Source organism: Olea europaea, chromosome 21 (genome assembly GCF_002742605.1).
Source record: "Olea europaea var. sylvestris chromosome 21, O_europaea_v1, whole genome shotgun sequence".
In the NCBI taxonomy this organism is placed as follows: Eukaryota; Viridiplantae; Streptophyta; class Magnoliopsida; order Lamiales; family Oleaceae; genus Olea; species Olea europaea.
Window position 1 is genome coordinate 5,368,933 of NC_036257.1, and position 20,250 is coordinate 5,389,182.

The 20,250-nt window shown below is 32.4% G+C and overlaps 2 protein-coding genes across 9 annotated transcripts in view; one reads left to right on the plus strand and one right to left on the minus strand.

The window, feature by feature from the left end:
* LOC111370445 (transmembrane protein 56-like) overlaps positions 1–7,060 on the plus strand; it is a 13,343-nt gene extending 6,283 nt beyond the window's left edge. For all 8 annotated transcript variants that reach the window (XM_022992150.1, XM_022992154.1, XM_022992149.1 and 5 more), the window contains one exon: positions 6,649–7,060. In XM_022992150.1, coding sequence (XP_022847918.1) covers positions 6,649–6,789 — 141 coding nt within the window. In that variant the 3' untranslated portion in view covers positions 6,790–7,060. The remainder of the gene's footprint in view (positions 1–6,648) is intronic.
* A 2,331-nt stretch (positions 7,061–9,391) lies between these two features.
* Positions 9,392–10,769, minus strand: LOC111370270 (probable aspartyl protease At4g16563). The gene has a single exon (XM_022991946.1). The coding sequence runs from the start codon at positions 10,698–10,700 to the stop codon at positions 9,450–9,452; it is 1,251 nt and encodes a 416-aa protein (XP_022847714.1). The 5' UTR covers positions 10,701–10,769; the 3' UTR covers positions 9,392–9,449.
* Between the last annotated feature and the right edge of the window lie 9,481 nt (positions 10,770–20,250).

Here is a 20,250-nt window from a genome sequence, read left to right on the forward strand (position 1 = left end):
ATTTTATACTCACAAGATCTAGCAAATAATCAAGCTAAAATTGTACAAAATTCATGAGCGAAACGAACTCTCAAATACCCCCAAACTTAACCGTTTGCTAGTTCTCGAGCAAACAAACACACCAAACAATAAAATCATCCAAAGAGGATACACACGAGCATTCAAAAGATAATTGGTTGGACAATCAAATTTTTCACTTCAGGATTCGAGATTTTGATGTTTATTCCACAAACATACTTTAAGTCACAATACCAAGCCAATATCTACTCTTCCAGTGCAAAATCAATGTGTGTGTGTGAAGAATTAAGTAATCTACCATGACTGCACAAGTTGTTTCAACTCCGACCCTCTGTAGTCAAATATATCCTTACGTTTTTCATGTGATTCACACATCCGGAAAGTTATTCTTTTCACTCATTCCAGTGTGTAACCTAAGGATGAATATCTCATTACTATCCTCACCCTTTCGAATTCAAGTAGACGTTACTAGTTGCAAGTCAACACTTTAGTGAACAGGGATTCTTCAATTATTTTATTGCTTCGACCACCACAACTCAACTAGCTAATTATCTTTCATCGAAAGTCAAATTCTCTCAAATAAGTGTTAGGACTTAACTAAGGTATTTAGTGCTTTTGCTCTTTTCATGCACTTGCTTTTTTTTTCACAAGTTTTTTTTTTCCTTGCATTCTCTCCAATAAGCTTTTTAGATGACCCCCAAATCAGATGATTTTAGGGCACCTGATTTTAAACACCCTTATAGGCTTACTGATCCGAGTAAAAAAGGCTTCAAAGAGAACCAATTTTTGTTTCAAGTGCAGCTTCATCTTTGATAGCCTTCTAAATGACCCCTGTAGCGAGCTTTAGGCCGATGACTTCCAAGTCAGACGACTTTAGGGCACCAAGTTTTAAAATATCCTTGCAGGCTTAATTACTCGAGTCATGAAGAATTTTTCAATTTCAAATGTATATGTCTTGATTAGTGCAATGCCCCTATTACACACTTATTCAAACAAACCGGCCTTCAACTTAAGACCTTCACCTAGTTTTATCATGTTAGTCTAAGACAATTCATACATAAGTTTTTACACATGGAATCCAAATTCACATCCGCATCTTCCTACAACTGTAAAGTCACCACCCCAAACGATGCTAACTTTGGTCTAAGGATAAATAACTTACTATGGTTTAGGTAAAGTATCTATGTCCAATTAAATCAATCTATCTAACAAATGAATCAACTCGTTTCATCACAGTGTCAAACTCAATTCTGTGCACGTATAATATTGAGTTTTGCAAGGTTAAGTTTCAATCAATCTAACATTCATCATATTCACAGTTTATAAATCAACACCAAATCTCAAAATAAAATGTAATTGTAAGTCAAAATGTCAAACTCAAAAAAATTTCAGGTAGGCAATTAATAATAATACACTCACCCAAACTTAAATTAAACATTGTCCTCAATGTTAAATTTAAAGGAAAAGGATGAGGATTTCCCTGAAATGTTAGTATTGTCTATGATGTTGTGGTGTCTTAGTGTTGCATTTGATCGACTCTTCTTCCATATTCTCCCCCAAACTTGAGATTTGTCTCATTTTCTCTATGTCCATATTGGTTTGAGTGTTCTGCGACATCATGTTCATGAAAAATCAAATTTGAAAAATTAAATTCATGGAACAAGGGTTACTTAACTCAAACATCTAATAACCAACTTAATTACTCCAAGACCTATGGGTAAAAGGGGTATGGGTGATGATTCATGAAAACTATAAATTAGACTATCTTAGAACTTTGAAAACAAAATAAATAAAATAAAATAAAAGTTTGGGTTGCCTCCCAAGAAGCGCTTCTTTTAAGTCATTAGCTTGACTTGTGCCGCTGATTTATCATGGTGGCTCAAACCAAGTTATTCCTCATTGCACTTTGTGCAATTTTCATTGATGCGGTCTTTTTTTGCTATCCAGATTTTGATTTGTCCTTTCTTATCTCTACCAAGAAGTTCTCCAAAATTTGGTTTCTTGTTCTGACAGCTTTGTTGATCAGGTGGCTCTTCTTCATCAATTCTACAGCAATCATTTTTATTGGGAGGGGTTTCTCATATTGAATGTAAATATTAAATATCTCCTTCTTGTCCTCTATCCTCAAGATTAGTTCTCTCTTCTCCATGTCAATAAGGGTTCGTCCCGTTACTAAGAATGGTTGACCCAATATAACTGGAATGTCTCGATCTTCTGGTATGTCCAATACAATGAAATCCACAGGAAATATGAAATTTCCTACTTTTACGAGTACATCCTCAACTTTGCCACGTGGCCTTGCGATTGTTCTATCAGCTAATTGTAGCGTTATTGATGTTGAGTTGACTTCACCTAGTCTCAATTCCCTGTAAACAGAATACGACACTAGATTGATACTGGCACCAGTGTCACACAATGCATTAATTGAACAGGAATTCCCAAATGAAATTGGTAAAGTAAAACTCCCTGGATCCTTCAATTTGGGTGGTAATTTGCTCTGAACTCTTGTACTACTTTCCTCAGTTAATGCCACAGTTTCAAACTCTGGAAGCTTTTTTTCTTTCTTTCAAAAATTTCACGTAGCTTGGAATTTGTAGTTTTGCATTAATGAACGAAACATTGATCTGGAACTTCTTGAGAACATTGAGGAATTTTTTATAATTTGTGTTTTGTTTGTTCTTCTTAAGCTTTTGATGAGAGGAGATGGAAGGCATGTAAGTTTTGTCTAGACTTGGTGTTTTGGCAGCTGATGTTTCTGTACTTTCTCCATTTTCAGTTGCGTTTGGTGCAGATTTTTCTACCCTTGTTGCTTCATCAATCACTTCCTGGTCATCTTTTCTTTTGGGTCTCTCTGTAGTGATCTCTGACGATTGCACCTCGCTCTTTGTATTTATGACATGAATATTTTGCTCCATCGACTTCTTTCGAAGTCTTTGGGAAAATGGAAGTGGAGGTACATATGCTTTAACTTTCACGGGTCCCTAGGTGAATCGTTCTCCACTACTTTAATGACCATCACCTGTTCCTTAGAATTTATCATAGTATTACCCGGCAATGTCCCTTGTGGACGTTCTGCAATTTGTTACACTATCTGACGAATGTGTCTCCAGTTTCTTGATGGATGCCTGCTGATTTTGAAAGTTCGTGTCAATTTGCTGGAACCCCTTGTCCGTCTTCTGCACATATTGTTAAAACATCTCCCCCAAACTTGGTCTTCTTTCTTGCTGGAAATTGTTCCCATATGAGTTGAAATTACGGGAGCTATTTTGAATAAAGTTTACTTGTTTCACTGAAGAAGTGAGCATCATGCAGCTCTCTGTAGCGTGATTTCTCCCACAACTCTTACATGCTGAGTTGGCCATCATTGCATTTGCTCCATGTGTTTGCTATTTTAAAAGTAACTACCTGTTATGTTAAAGCTATTATCGTGCATTAGTAGATGTTGTACTGTCTAATTCATACATTCTTGCTGCCTTTGGTGGTACCACTCTTTCTGATGAGAACATTGAATGTGTAGTGGCAATTAACTCAAATAGGTCCATGGTTTGTTGTACTGATTTCCCTATGATTAATCCATCAGCAGAGGCATCGACTTGAGATTTTGACAGTAGTGTAAGTCCGGTGTAGAAGTACTGCACTTGGTTTCCTAGAGTGATTCCATGGTTTAGACATTTTCTCATCAGCTCATTAAATCTATTCCATGCCTCGTGATAGCTTTATCCATCTTTCTGTTGAAAAGTTTGAATTTCCAATGTAGCATCTCTCAATGTAAATGGAAATAGTCGTAATTCAATAGCATCTTCATTGACCCCAGGAGCATGAAAGTTCTGATAGTTTCTGAGAAATTTGAAGATATGTGTATTCGGATTCTCATGAGGTAGCCCGTAGAATTGCAGAGTGTTGTTCATCAAGTTAATCTAATCTGGCATGATCTGAAAGTTATTCACCCCAAAATCTGGAAACACAATATTGGAGCTCATTGCTGTTGTTATAGGTGTAAGGAACATTGATACTGGCAAATCACCTTCATTAATTTCCACTCTCTCATGCTGCTATTTCAGTGGTGCCACCACTCTTGCGGCCATTTGTCCAATTGACTTAATAGGGATAGGGATTTGATGATTGTCAGTCATTTGATATTGTTGTTTTAGTTTGTGTTCTTTGCGTTTTCATCTGAAGGGACGTTCTATCTCCGAATCAAACGGTTCAAGATTGTCGTCTTGGGCACGGAACATACAATGAACACAGTTTTCTGTAAATAAATAAAAAAAAAAAACAAATCAAATAATAGTTAAAATAAAAATAAATTAAGACTAAAAGTAATAGTCCTCGACAACGGCATCAAAAACTTGTTGTATGTTTTAGTTTCGCAAGTGTAAGAACCGTAACAAGTAATAGTGGACTTAAGAATTCGGATTGTCGATCCCACAAGGACTATTTTCTAGCACTTAATTCGATTTTTCTTTAAATACTATTTGACTAAAATTAAAAGTTGTAAAATCTAAGTTTTAATCTAAATTCTAGAAAATAAATGGATGCTCACATGATTGGTTGGAAAATCAAATAATGGATGGATGTTAGGGCAGAATAACTTCACCTATTGATCACCTTTATATCTCAAATTAAGGGAGTGTTTGATAGTCATTTTTATGTAAAAATGCATTTTAGAATAGTAAATTGATGTGAAATATGTGGTTGAAAAATAAAGAAAAGTTTTTTATTTACGTGTAATATTATTTTAATAAAGAATGTGTGGTTGAAAAGAAAAAAGAGAAACATGCATTTTGAAAAAAATGGCTACCAAACGGGGCCTAAAATTAATTCTAATGTAGTGTTCTGTCGAATTCTCCTATTGTATTCAATTTACCTCTTTTGAGTTCTCATTGAGCCTAGTCAACTAATTAAATTTTATATCTCTATGCAAATTCAACTTAGTTAAATGAGTTTTTTGTCCTAGAAATTCAATTATGACCGCAGTAAATGGTATAGGTATTTCTACTTATTATACCAATGTACTAGATTTTACTATATGGTTTAAATCCTAAACTCATATCTCTATTTATAAAGAATTCACAAAATTCATCAAATTACTAATCAGATAATTTAATGCAATCAATTCATAGCAAGAATCAACACATGAAAAAATTAAAAATCTAGAATCTTAATAAGAAAATATAAAGGATCTCGAATGGATTACATTATTCGCCCTAACAATGGATTTAGCTACGCATAATAAAAGGAGAGCAACAGCAAATTATTATAGAGTACATCACTGGATTTTTAATAAGAATATGTAGAAGAAAAAATGAATCTTGCACCAAGAATTCCTCCCTCTTCCAATCTATATTTCAGCGTTGTCCTCTCCCTTTGAATCTCTCCCCCTTTCTCTCAAGAAGTGTTTTTGCCTCTAGAATGTGTGGAGAATTCCTCAAAAGTATGAGAAAGATGTCTTTATAGGTGCCCCTCCGTTTTGTGTAGAAGTAGGGTTTTTATGGACTTTAAAACGACCAAAAAATGTGCCCTAGACGACCCAAACGCTGCGGCGTCTAGGCGCTGATGGTAGCGCCTGAGCATTATGATTGGGCGCTGCCTTTCAGGTTCAAATTTCAGTTTTTTTTCAATTTTGTAGCGTCTAGGCACTGTCTTTATACTCCAATTTCCTTATTTTTTATCTCTGTCCGCTTTAGTTCCTCTTTTTGCATCGTCTTTATTAATCTTCAAAACAACACTAACAAACACATCAAAAACATTATATACTCACAAGATCTAACAAATAATCAAAGTAAAATTGTGCAAAATTCATGAACGAAACAAAGTCATCACAGATCCTCTCCCAAGAAATCTTCAATTTCAATTTCTGCCCTTTTTCATGATGAGACTTGCTAACATTAAGTGTTTAGCGGAGGCCAACCGAGCTTCATTTTTCTTATTCTAATTTAATTGTACCTTGTGAAATAATTTGAGGACGGTGCTTCTAAGATTAAGTAACATTCATAATTTAAGATTGTTGCTAGACAAGAAGTGCACAATTGGATGAACTGGATATCAAAATTCAGAATGTTACAATGCACTGAAAATACTTAATAATATATTTTACAAGAATTGACTCATCCACTGAACCACCGGGTCATCGGTTGAACCAGTGACCGACTAACATGTTGCATTGTCCAGGTCAATGTCTGGGTTGGATCTGACAACTATGGGTTCCAATGCCCTGCCAACTTTTCTGTTTATTCAGCTTCTTTGGGCTTGAAGTACTTAGTCATGCAATGCACACACATGCGCAATGTTTTAAATGGCTTCCAATATTTATTTATTTGAGCAAAATGGCAGTTTGAAAGTATCTCTTGTATTTATCCATTTATATATGCCTTAAAAATTTTAAAACCATAATAAAAAGAAAACTATCCTTATTATAGTATTCTGTTCTCTCAATGACAAATTCAACCAAATCATACCATTTCTCTCTCATTCATGCCTTCTTATCTTCTCTTCTTAAGAAATTTGCTAAATTGCTCCAAGTTCTGATCCCGTGCTCTTGTTATTTTCGCTATAAATTTATGTCATGGATCATGGTATAGAACTCACAACATTATGAAATTTTACTGAAGTTCTGTGAAATTCTTGCAGGTCATGAAGATGCACACGTTTGGATTTCTTTTGGTATACGGTGTACCCTCAGCACTTGCTACCATGAACTTGATGTGGTTTGGAAAGATTCTCAAGGGATTGAAAAAGACCTTAGGAAAGAAGCCGCGAAGCATTCTATAAGTTTACTTTGCTTTGAGATGACGATAATTTTTATATATTTCATCAGCTAATGTCAAAACAATGTTATTGCAAGCATTAGAAGGATACTCGGGATTGGAGAAAAGACAGAGAGAAACGTAGAAGATGAAGAGATGTGATACACGACTTGATTTCTCAGGTTTGTCAGAAATGAATATGTTGTAAATGGCTAGGGATGGATGAAATTTGACATCGCTTTTATTGTCTCTAAAGCTATTGTAATTTTTTATTAATGCATATCTTTTGTTGTTTCTGTCGCATGAAAAAGAATTGCGTAGAACTGGAAATATAGTTAACTCTCAAATATCAGGGATAACAAAAATACTTGTCAAATCCGATATCCGCGGGGCTCTTCCCCAAACAGGACAGAGATTATCCGTTTAAACAGGCAATCGATAGGACGGAGAATTCCGTCCCGAGGTGGGTACCGGTAATGGGGCCCTCATCTCGTTCAGCGTAAATTTTTTTTTCAATAATTCAATACTTTAAATAGAAAAACTTCACAAATTTTCATTAATTCTAATAAAAAATAACAAGATTATCTAAGGAATATAATAAATAATAAAAAAAAACTATCCTTATTATAGTATTCTGTTCTCTCAATGACAAATTCAACCAAATCATATCATCTCTCTCTCATTCATGCCTTCTTATCTTCTCTTCTTAAGAAATTTGCTAAATTGCTCCAAGTTCTGATCCCGTGCTCTTGTTATTTTCGCTATAAATTTATGTCATGGATCATGGTATAGAACTCACAACATTATGAAATTTTACTGAAGTTCTGTGAAATTCTTGCAGGTCATGAAGATGCACACGTTTGGATTTCTTTTGGTATACGGTGTACCCTCAGCACTTGCTACCATGAACTTGATGTGGTTTGGAAAGATTCTCAAGGGATTGAAAAAGACCTTAGGAAAGAAGCCGCGAAGCATTCTATAAGTTTACTTTGCTTTGAGATGACGATAATTTTTATATATTTCATCAGCTAATGTCAAAACAATGTTATTGCAAGCATTAGAAGGATACTCGGGATTGGAGAAAAGACAGAGAGAAACGTAGAAGATGAAGAGATGTGATACACGACTTGATTTCTCAGGTTTGTCAGAAATGAATATGTTGTAAATGGCTAGGGATGGATGAAATTTGACATCGCTTTTATTGTCTCTAAAGCTATTGTAATTTTTTATTAATGCATATCTTTTGTTGTTTCTGTCGCATGAAAAAGAATTGCGTAGAACTGGAAATATAGTTAACTCTCAAATATCAGGGATAACAAAAATACTTGTCAAATCCGATATCCGCGGGGCTCTTCCCCAAACAGGACAGAGATTATTCGTTTAAACAGGCAATCGATAGGATGGAGAATTCCGTCCCGAGGTGGGTACCGGTAATGGGGCCCTCATCTCGTTCAGCGTAAATTTTTTTTTCAATAATTCAATACTTTAAATAGAAAAACTTCACAAATTTTCATTAATTCTAATAAAAAATAACAAGATTATCTAAGGAATATAATAAATAATAAAAACATTAGTTTACCAAATATATTCGAATAATTTAACTTCTAAAAATAAATTAATTAATTAAAAAAATTAATAATTATATTATTGCCTCACTTGAATGAGTGAAACAATAAAATGAATTATCAAAAACTATAATAATAATAAAATTAAACCGGTATGTAAATAGGGTAGTCGCCTCGCCCCATTCCACCTGACCCCCTACCTGCCTTATACGGGAAATGGGGAGGGAAAGTGCCTAGCGAGGAGGCAGGGGACGAGGGAACCCACCCCATTGCCAACCCTTTCGATTGATTTTGTCTCTATGAAATTATTCCCACTGATGAAATCATCTCAAAATCTTTCATCATCAGGAGTTTGCTACTAGCATCTCTCTTAGGTCCAATTAAGATGTGTAAACAAACTTTTTATTGTAAGTTGATTTTATACTGTGAGTTAGGCTCGTAGACTTCATCAATTGAGCCGTATTTACTACCATTATTGTGCAGCTTTATTGAAAAGGATCTGTCACTAGACTCAGCAACTTTTACATTCCAGTCTTAATGGAAGACTCAATAGTTCTTGCTATGAACCTGACCTGCTAAACACTTCTTGATTAGTTCATATCCATATTGTTTTGAATAATGCTTCTAGCACTAGTAGTGTTAGAACACCAATATAGGTTAGATTCAATTAAATGAATCAAGTGACAATGTATTTAAGAAGATCTATCATTTGGTGTTATGCAATTATCATCTGAACTGGTATTTGGCACAGGGGGTGATAAATAGCACCACTCGAGCATAATTGTGTCAATCTGAATAAAGTGAAAATATGTCATCCGATGCTGTAATTTTTAGCCATGGTTTTATACCAGTGTCAGTTGAGATCTCAAAATGAAGATTGAACACTCAAAAAAAAAAAAAAACAAAAAGAAATTCCATCAAAGCAATTAGAGCTTGTGCAAGTGATGCAACCATAAGAACAGCGTTGCTTCATTAATTAAGAAGTGAGAAAAACAAAATGATAACGAGCCGAAAATCCAAAATGGGAAAGCTAATTCCAGTCTGGAACTGTAAAATTAAACTGGTTCTTTCCGTTCAGGTTTTGCTTTCTATAAAACATAACTTAGGACTTGAGGAAGTTTCAAGTCTTGTGAAGTCCCTGTGAAGCTGCAGCCAATGCACAATCTGTTGTCTGAAATCCAATTCTTTCCTTCTCTAAATCATAAACAACTTCCACATTTTGTTGTTGAAAGCTTCCAAAAATCCCAGCTGGTCCATAATTATTATCACTCTCATCCATGCTCCGAAACAGCAAACATTTCACCACGCTAGAGTTACTTGGCGCGCCCATAGCATAGAAATTGTTCCCGTGAGGCAGTATAAGACTCACATTGTTCAAGAAATGGAATGTGATCGAAGGCAGATCGTCTGCGAGAATGTTATTTGTGGGACATGGAACCCTGTAACAAAGATCGAAACCAGTTCTCTCCTCAACTTCCTCAGCTCTAGGGAATGTTATCGCTGACTGGAGGACTGAGAGAAGCTGTGAGTATAGTGTCTTAGGTAAGTGAGTGTAAGTGGTTCCTGAGTCGATTATCATGCCCCCATTGCCAAAAGAATCAAATTCTCTCAAGGTTAAGGGTACTTGTGTTGGTGCAGTGGCATTGCCTACAATTATGGCCTCTAGACCAATATAATAGTAGTTTGGATACGTGGGACTCTTCAACATTGGTGTAAATTGCAAATACTCTTTGGAAGAGATTGCTAAATCTCCTACAACTAAAGGGCTTGAAATATTAGGGTTGTTGGCAAATTTGAAAGGCAAGAAACAATGAGAGAAACCCTTTTGAAGAAACCCTAGTTGTGAAGGGAATGAGAGTGATCCCTTGCCAAAACCTGCAATTCCTATTGGTTCTCTATATGTGGAACCAACACAACCGAAACTAAACTTAGGAATCTCCCTAGTGGCATTAGGTGTACTTGTGTGGACCCTAAGGATATCCCTAGTAAGCGTTCCACTAACGACACCATCACCATAGGTGTAAGCGAAAGAAGGGCACGGCCTATAACAAGTGGACCGGAGTAGGGTACTTAACGAGCATCCAGCAATGACACAAGGATCATAGGAATTATCCGAGCTGTGGATGTCAATACAAAAGGGACTCGAACAAGAATCTCGTGAAGATGTAGAGGATCGAGATGTAGAAAAACTAGCCGTTAACTTGTTATTTCTATAATCATCACAATCTAAGCATTCAAAAGATAGATTTCCACAGGGTACCCAAGTAAGGTCACTTCCAGTGTCCATATATACCTGGATGACTTGAGAGGGTGTCCCTAAATTTAGAGTTATAATGTATCCATCTCTTACTTCTCTAAGTGGCTCCACCATATCCAAGAATTCAGATGGTTTCTTTAAAGAATTTGGAATGGCAATGGTGGTTTTGGCATGAGTTAAACCCAAGACTAGTGACTCATGGTTTCTTGTTTCTTTTGCATGGCATTGAATACTGAAGATCAAGAATGCTAAAAGAAAAATAAATGTGAAGTCGAAGGAGGTGATGAATTCCATTGTTTTGCAATTAGATCAGTTCAAAAATGCCAGTATAAATAGGCAACATTCGAGTGTAAATTAATGGTTTTATTTCTGAAAAATTAGGGTTTTCGAAACTACAGATGTTGCATGGGAATACGTTTATCACATGGAACTCGATTAAAATCATTAAATATGGTTTAATCATTAATAAAGACGAAAACCGGACGATGGTCTGTCTACTTGGATTTATGTCTTCAAGTAGAAAGGATGCATGCGGCTTTCTATGAATGGATAGACTCAGTACCTACTGAATAATTGAAAATTTGCTGCGCCTGCGCGTGCTTTATTTTAATTATTATTAAGTGATTTGATTAGAGAATAAAAGCAAAGAGCCTCGCATGTTAATTACTTAATTAATTAATTCAATGTTAATCAAATACATACACACAAAGAAAGTGGTTGGCACGAGCAATTCATGTGTAATTACACCTCAGAAAGTAATCAGCAATAAGCTCTTTCACTAATCAAAATAATCATAATTCAGATGTAAGATTAATAAGCTTAAACAATTATGGTAAGTGTTCTTGTTCGATTTATTTGTATACATGATTGGTTCGCTTCAGGGCCACTGATATGAGTACCCGACTGTAAATTTTAGGATCTCATAGGATCATTTGAGGTATGCGTAAACTGATCCAGATACCTATACGTGTGTGTGTGTGTGTGTGTGTGTGTGTGTATATATATATATATATATATATATATATGATTGGTTGATGAGTTCTTAGCATGTTAGCTAGTCCCTTTTAATTAATTTGTTATCTAATCATCTCTTTGTGCATTACTTCTATCGGAACTCGACCGTTCAAGTCTAAAAAGTTAATCTACTAATAAAGAAATTCAAGTTCTATATACTTATAGTCTCATTTTTGTCTAGCTAATGTGGGGCTTTCGTGACAATCCGTCCTTCAACAATAATCTCCCCCAAACGTGGTGTAACTCTTCCATGGACTTGTGAGCGTGCTAATATTGGATTTTTTTTTTTTTACCATCAAAATCGAACTCAATCACATGCCCTTCTAATAGCTATAACTATGATTCATCTTCTCCATCCACATGACTAAGTTTGGAAACGTAGCTATAATATCACTTGTTGAGATTTGACCAAGGGCAAAGAGAAGGGGGCCTGCCCCATGCCCATTTCATTTTTCATAGATACCAATAAACAAAATTAAAGAAATTTTATTTTTCATTGTAAAAAAATAAATAAATAAAATAAAATAATTGTAATCTCTTCTCTATCCCTGAATTTGACTTTCCATCTCAAAATATTAATATATTAATTTGAGTGGTCCAAACCTTTTTACATTCATTATGAATCAATCTTAAGCTTGAATTTTCTTGATTGCGAACACATTGGTCAAGTTTAGTTTTTTTAAATGCCTACCTAAAGCATCTCCAAGATATCCTTTAAACATAAGATACTCTCTATTTTAAAGAGTCGAAACTGAAAATTGTGCTTCAAAAGACTTTTCAAATTAACATTATAATTTAAAGAGTTAATCTAACTCTCTGAATTTGGTAAGTCAAACTCACTCTCTATAATTAAATGCATACAAAACTAATTCAATTTTCAATTGAGGTAAATAATATAATAATTTGGAGGGAAACTAGTGAATAATAATAATAATAATAATAATAATAATAATAATAATAATAATAATAATAATAATAATAATAATAAATATGGTTTAATCATTAATAAAGACGAAAACCGGACGATGGTCTGTCTACTTGGATTTATGTCTTCAAGTAGAAAGGATGCATGCGGCTTTCTATGAATGGATAGACTCAGTACCTACTGAATAATTGAAAATTTGCTGCGCCTGCGCGTGCTTTATTTTAATTATTATTAAGTGATTTGATTAGAGAATAAAAGCAAAGAGCCTCGCATGTTAATTACTTAATTAATTAATTCAATGTTAATCAAATACATACACACAAAGAAAGTGGTTGGCACGAGCAATTCATGTGTAATTACACCTCAGAAAGTAATCAGCAATAAGCTCTTTCACTAATCAAAATAATCATAATTCAGATGTAAGATTAATAAGCTTAATCAATTATGGTAAGTGTTCTTGTTCGATTTATTTGTATACATGATTGGTTCCCTTCAGGGCCACTGATGTGAGTACCCGACTGTAAATTTTAGGATCTCATAGGATCATTTGAGGTATGCGTAAACTGATCCAGATACCTATGTGTGTGTGTGTGTGTGTGTGTGTGTGTGTGTGTGTGTGTGTGTGTGTGTGTGTGTGTTATTGGTTGATGAGTTCTTAGCATGTTAGCTAGTCCCTTTTAATTAATTTGTTATCTAATCATCTCTTTGTGCATTACTTCTATCGGAACTCGACCGTTCAAGTCTAAAAAGTTAATCTACTAATAAAGAAATTCAAGTTCTATATACTTATAATCTCATTTTTGTCTAGCTAATGTGGGGCTTTCGTGACAATCCGTCCTTCAACAATAATCTCCCCCAAACGTGGTGTAACTCTTCCATGGACTTGTGAGCGTGCTAATATTGGATTTTTTTTTTTTTACCATCAAAATCGAACTCAATCACATGCCCTTCTAATAGCTATAACTATGATTCATCTTCTCCATCCACATGACTAAGTTTGGAAACGTAGCTATAATATCACTTGTTGAGATTTGACCAAGGGCAAAGAGAAGGGGGCCTGCCCCATGCCCATTTCATTTTTCATAGATACCAATAAACAAAATTAAAGAAATTTTATTTTTCATTGTAAAAAAATAAATAAATAAAATAAAATAATTGTAATCTCTTCTCTATCCCTGAATTTGACTTTCCATCTCAAAATATTAATATATTAATTTGATTGTTCAAAACCTTTTTACATTCATTATGAATCAATCTTAAGCTTGAATTTTCTTGATTGCGAACACATTGGTCAAGTTTAGTTTTTTTAAATGCCTACCTAAAGCATCTCCAAGATATCCTTTAAACATAAGATACTCTCTATTTTAAAGAGTCGAAACTGAAAATTGTGCTTCAAAAGACTTTTCAAATTAACATTATAATTTAAAGAGTTAATCTAACTCTCTGAATTTGGTAAGTCAAACTCACTCTCTATAATTAAATGCATACAAAACTAATTCAATTTTCAATTGAGGTAAATAATATAATAATTTGGAGGGAAACTAGTGAATAATAATAATAATAATAATAATAATAATAATAATAATAATAATAATAATAATAATAATAATATAAGCCATGTCATGCTTCCCATTCAACTTACTTTATTTGCATATTTGGACATGCTTGAAATTTGAAAAAATTAAGGATAATAATAATAATAATAATAATAATAATAATAATAATAATAATAATAATTTTGGAAGTAATATAATTAAGTGTTAAATATAAGTATTTATAATTTTTTTACTCTCTAAATTCAAGAATATACTTTTTTAAAATAGAAAGTTTCTTGAATAAGCTTTGAGATGAAATAAAGTAAGGCTAACCGAGTTTCAACTTTTAATTGATTCCAAATAGGCCTTAGAGATTGGTCGATGCCACGCTACTAGTTAAACTAGTTAAACTTAACTTCCATTCGTTTAAGGTTTAATTTAATATAATTAAACTAAGACAGAAGAGTTAATGAATTAAAAATTAGGATCATGAACATCACTATTACTGCGGATGTGGAGATGACGCAAAATTAGCAAAATCCAGCAGTCTTTCAGCCAACTTGTTAAAAGATCTGTTCTAAAAGGCATCGCCTAAATGCGATGCACGGCGAAAAAGCCAAATCACTTGGTTTGACGTTTTATTTAACGGTCAACGATTGTCGTTGACCTCTGATGCACACTTAAGCATAATTATGCAAATCTAGACGTGCATTATCATCTTTTAAAAAAAAAAATTATTTTACAATTCTTTTAAATTGAAACTTAAAGGGTGGTTTCTTCACTTCGTTTACCCTAAATTCAAAATAGCCGCTTGAAGTCTTAAACAAAGAAAAACTCTGATTGCATCAAATTGAAGATAGGTAACTCAAAACCGACTAGGCTCGAAATTGGGTTACCTCACAGTGGACAGCAAGACCAGATTTGCAAGCAAATCGAAACTGAGTAACGTGATTATACCAAATTGAAGATGAGTTGAGTGATACGAAAGTAAAGTTGAGTGACCCATAGTGCATTTACTTATTTCTAAAAGAATTATAATTATGCCATAGATGACACTAGGATTATTAATGGCTGCTATCCTTTACAGATTATATGTGATTTGTATAGAACCCCATGATTTGTACTTTTTACACTTATTTTTCTTTTTTTCTTTTGGACAAGAAAGTTGGCTGGAAATGTTAACATGGGATAGATCATACGTCGTATTGGCCATTATAGAATCAAAACGATGTCTTTGCCTACCTGCACTTGTGGATGTCTATTGTACTTAAAATTAATTTTTTATTTCAACCAGATAGCATAGCCAACATATGTTTAGGTTTAAAAGTTCTTTTGTCCTTAGGTAACATATGATATAAACTTAATGTACTTTTTCAGATACGCCATTAAGTCACCACCAGATGTGATACCTTTAATTATCTTTAATTTAAACATATGTAAGATGCTTTTTAAGAGGAATAACGATATTTATAATCGGTGATTACGATAGTCATTTTATGTGGCAGTTTGTTATTTTCGATAATGGAATTATAGAAAATTAATACATGAAATAACAAGTTTCTATGAATGTTATGCCTTACATTCGATCCTTTTGGACATCGACACTTTTAATATATAATTGATTTATTTTATCTATGGCAGATCTATTATTATTTTAATAAATTAAATAACAGAGTCCGTAAATTCATGTTTTAGTAATTTGTTAATTATAAAGAGTCATGATTGTGAGATACAACTTAAATATGATTGAATCTTAAATTATTCGTGGTCGTAACTAATTACTAGATACGGATATCATTATTACGAATAGACTTATACTTGTGGTATTTTTTACTTATAAAGCAAGTAGTTAATCTTACAAGTTAAAATGTAGTGACATTTAAATGGACGCATGACTGTTTTGTTAATAAAACAAAACATTGGAGAGCTGCTAAAGAGATTCCACATGGATAATTATCTGAGTGTTAGTAATTAATCTCTAATATTCGGTAGTGGAATTAGTCCTTCAGCCTGAGGTCATCATAGTACCTAAAATGAGGACAATCATACATTGGTAATGTTAGATGTTGCTCTGCCAAAAGTCACTAATACGACATCGTTTAAGTATTATAAAAATCATATAAAGGTCATAAATGATTAATAAAGGATTCCTCAATCTTAAATAGTAAGATATCATAATCTATATTTCTTTCAATAAAACGGATAAGTTGAAAAGAGTTTTCGACTTATATTGACTTAAAACTAAAATGAAAGATATGATCAATAATCGAGATCGAGTTCAACACACTTTCATATCTCTTAATTGATCGGATCATATTAACAAAAGAATTATAGCTTCATGATAAACGAATAAGTTTAGTTTTGTCATATCACATAATATTTTTCATCACATTTTTTATCCTGACACATTTTTAGATGTCAATTTTGGACGATGATGTGAATTAATTATAAATTAAAAGAGTAGTTTTAATCTATCAATTTTGATTAAATCAAAATAAAAATTCACTTCGTTAGGTATCATAATCGAGGACATAATGGGTCATATACAATAAGAAATACTAGAAGAATGATATTACTAATTAATTAATTTCACAAATGTTCAACATTTGTAAAATTAATTAATCTGGTTGCTTATTAACGGGCCCAGGTTAAGTATTAGATTAATTAATCTATGGATCAAGTTTAGTTAAATAGATTAATTAAATATTGAATTGGGTCAAATTTAAGGGACAGATCAAGTCCATTTAAACTTCTATTAATAAGCTGTTGGGGTTTAAGAAATCATAACACAATTCATTAGCATGCTAGCAAAAGAAAAGAGAAATCATAATCTTCTCATTCTTGTTTCCTTATGTAGGTTACTATTGGACACTGAACAATTAAATAGTTGTGGTATGCATAGGTCTAGGCAAAAAATTCAGAAAATCGATCAAACCAATCAGACCAAACCGACTCGAGTCGATTTGGATCGGTTTGATACAAGTAATTGGTTTGATTTTATTTTCTTTTAAATAAATCTTGGTGATTTGGTTCGATCATGATTTGAAGCCTCAAACACTGGTCAACCGAACAAAATCAACCCACTTATATGTTTACCATTTTTTTTAAGAAAAATAAAAATCAAAAAATAAACCCTAATCTTATAACTATATCACAATTCCTTCCAAATTATAATGTTGTCGGTAAGTAATAGTACTGAAAACTTTCTTTCAAAAACTCATTATGTTATACTTTGTCTTTTTTCCCTACTCAGGCAGTTAGGCTACATAATGTACAAAAAGGCAACAAAATTCTTAAGTTTTCTGTTAATCTATCTCTAATAATTTGATTTTACTTGTTAGTCAATAATTTTATAATATAAAGTTATTTAATTATTTTAGTTCTTGTTATCTAATTGGGCTCAAAACTTGGACAATTTTTTTAGAAAAAAATTAGATTTGGACTAAAAGTTCAAAGCGACTAACCGAACCGAACCAAACCAAATTGGTTTAGTTCGGTTCGGTTAGGTTTAAGAGCTAGAGTGAGTTGGCTTGTGTTGAAATTCATCCAAACCGACTAATTTGATTTTGGTTTCGGGTTTGAGTTGGTTCGCTTGGGTTGAAATTCATCCAAACCGACTAATTTGATTTTGGTTTCGGGTTGGAGTTGGAACCAACTCAAACCAAACCGCTCCCAAGCCTAGGTACACAGATCGATTTGTACATGTTCCAAGATTGTAAAAGAACTTCGTGAAATTAAGAATAAGTATAATTTTACCATAGTTTTTATTGTTTACAAAGAAAATCTTTGGTTGAAATCAAAATTGTTTAAATTGCTGTCAAAAACACAACATCGACTATTGCCGCCTTATAGCTTTAATGTTGTTGCAATAGCATAACGCTGCAATGTTTTGCATACATCGCAACTTCCGGACGAGACGCACAGTTGCCGTCGACACTACATATGGGACCCTAAAATTGTTTTTAGTTCTTCAAGTTAATTTGGAATGAAGACTTCCTTTGTAATTTATGAAATTACGAGCCCCTATTTGCAATTCCAATTCAAGGATCTTGTTGCAAATTTTAAAGTAAGAAATTGCTTGCAATTTAAGAAATTAAAAATTTCAGTTTATAATTTTAAATTAGGGGTCAAAATGCAATTTTCAAAAGGGGTTTTGATTGCAATTGAGAGAGAGAGAGAGAGAGAGAGAGAGAGAGAGAGAGAGAGATTTAAATTTGATTTTGAAAAATGTTTGAACCATATTTTCAATTTTGACTAGAAATTTTATTTTGATTCAAGTAAAAATTTTATTTAAAATTTTCAACTTTTAAAATTATCATTAAAATTGAATTTTAACTTAAATTGAATTTTATTTTATTTAGGAGTTTTTTCATAATTTAAAATGTCAATTCAATTAAAATTAGAGCTGGACTCTAATTTAATATTTAATTAGAATTAGATTTTAATTAAATTGTCCCACTCTAAAATTTTCTTGAAATTAAAAGTGGACTCCAATCTAATATTTAATTAAAATTGAATTTTAATTAAATTAACCCGCTCTTATAAATTTGGAATTAGAGATGGACTCAAATTTAGTATTTAATTAAAATTTGATTTTAATTAAATAAATCCGTCTTAAAAGTATTTGTGGAATTAGAGTTAGACTTTAATTTTATATTTAATTAAAGTTTGATTTTGATTAAATAAACCTACTAATGAAATTAATTGATTTTTTACTAATTAACTATTTAATTGTTCTAATCCATTTATCTAAATTTATTTTGACGACTTTAATTGCTAGATACATTTATATAATGAATGATTATTGACACGATACTGTGGATGTGTTGAATGTTAATTTGATTATTGTTGTTTTATGGCCATATGAACTCTTATAATTTTAGACCTACGAGTCTGTTATAATTATTATGGGCTTACTTGTTCAATTATTTTTTGTCTGGATGCCAACTAGTATAGGATACAGGTTACAGTTAAATATCTAAGAAGATCATGGAGATGGTGCATTGATATAGGGTGAATGCAATATACCTTAGGAAATAACCAACTAATCTTCCCTTTTGTTCGGGAATGCTTGATACAATTAGTCCATAATCTTTACATTATATATAATTGTTATGATGAGACATTTGCATGATAAATCACTCGCTAAAATATTAAATTAATTTATTATCCACCTTCCATCATTATAGTAAAAACAAATGTCCTAATCGATCTCAACTTGTGGAGTATACTCAAGACTGATCTATTAAGGATATGTTTGATATTATGAAATATTAGATATTTTTTAATGATGGGTTCGGTTTAGCTAAAACTTATCTTTTGTTGAGTATGCTAGTACATAAATTCTAGAGGCATGTTAAACTAATATATAAGATTTGTCAAGTCAAAATAGTGTCAATTTAATGATTTGGGAGTTGCAATAATAGTATCTATTCAAATATTTTATTAAGTCTTGTTTAGTACACTCAAAGTTTTAACACAACAAATAAGATCAAAACCCACGGAGATTGAGTATGTTCCATTAATTTATGTGTGAGTGTCATAAATTTATTTTAATATACATATTAATTTTTTTATTTTTCATCATTTACAAATTTTTGAATTGTAAGTAACTATATGAATTTAAGAGGCATACTGAATACAAAACAAATTCAACAACCAAATTTTCTAGATTGGTACCACAATTTAAGAATTGTTCTCGAGCATGAAAAAATTAGTTATGTCCTCACGTAACCCATTTCTTAAACACCCAATGAGGACTCGACTGAGGAAGAGATGGTTGCTTATAATAAACTTAGGTTATTGTAATGCCCCAAATCCACTACACATTTAAAAAAAAAATAATAAAATAAAAAAAAAAAAATATATATATATATATATATATATATATATGAAGTGTTACCAAAATCTTTGTTTTATAGTTTAAGCGGAATTTAACACTAACGTATAAATTTTGGTATTAAATCAATAAGGTAAATTTGACAATTCAAAATAAAAATTTGAAGTTTATCTAGCTTAAAATACTACGAACTAAATTTCCAATTAAACATGTTAAATAACTTAAATATCGAATCTACTAAAATAACATTCACGAAATTAAACATAAAATAAAATTATTCTTGAAATAGAAATTGGCAAATAATCCAATAACATAAAAATATAAATATGTTCTTGAAATTTCTTTGTAAAT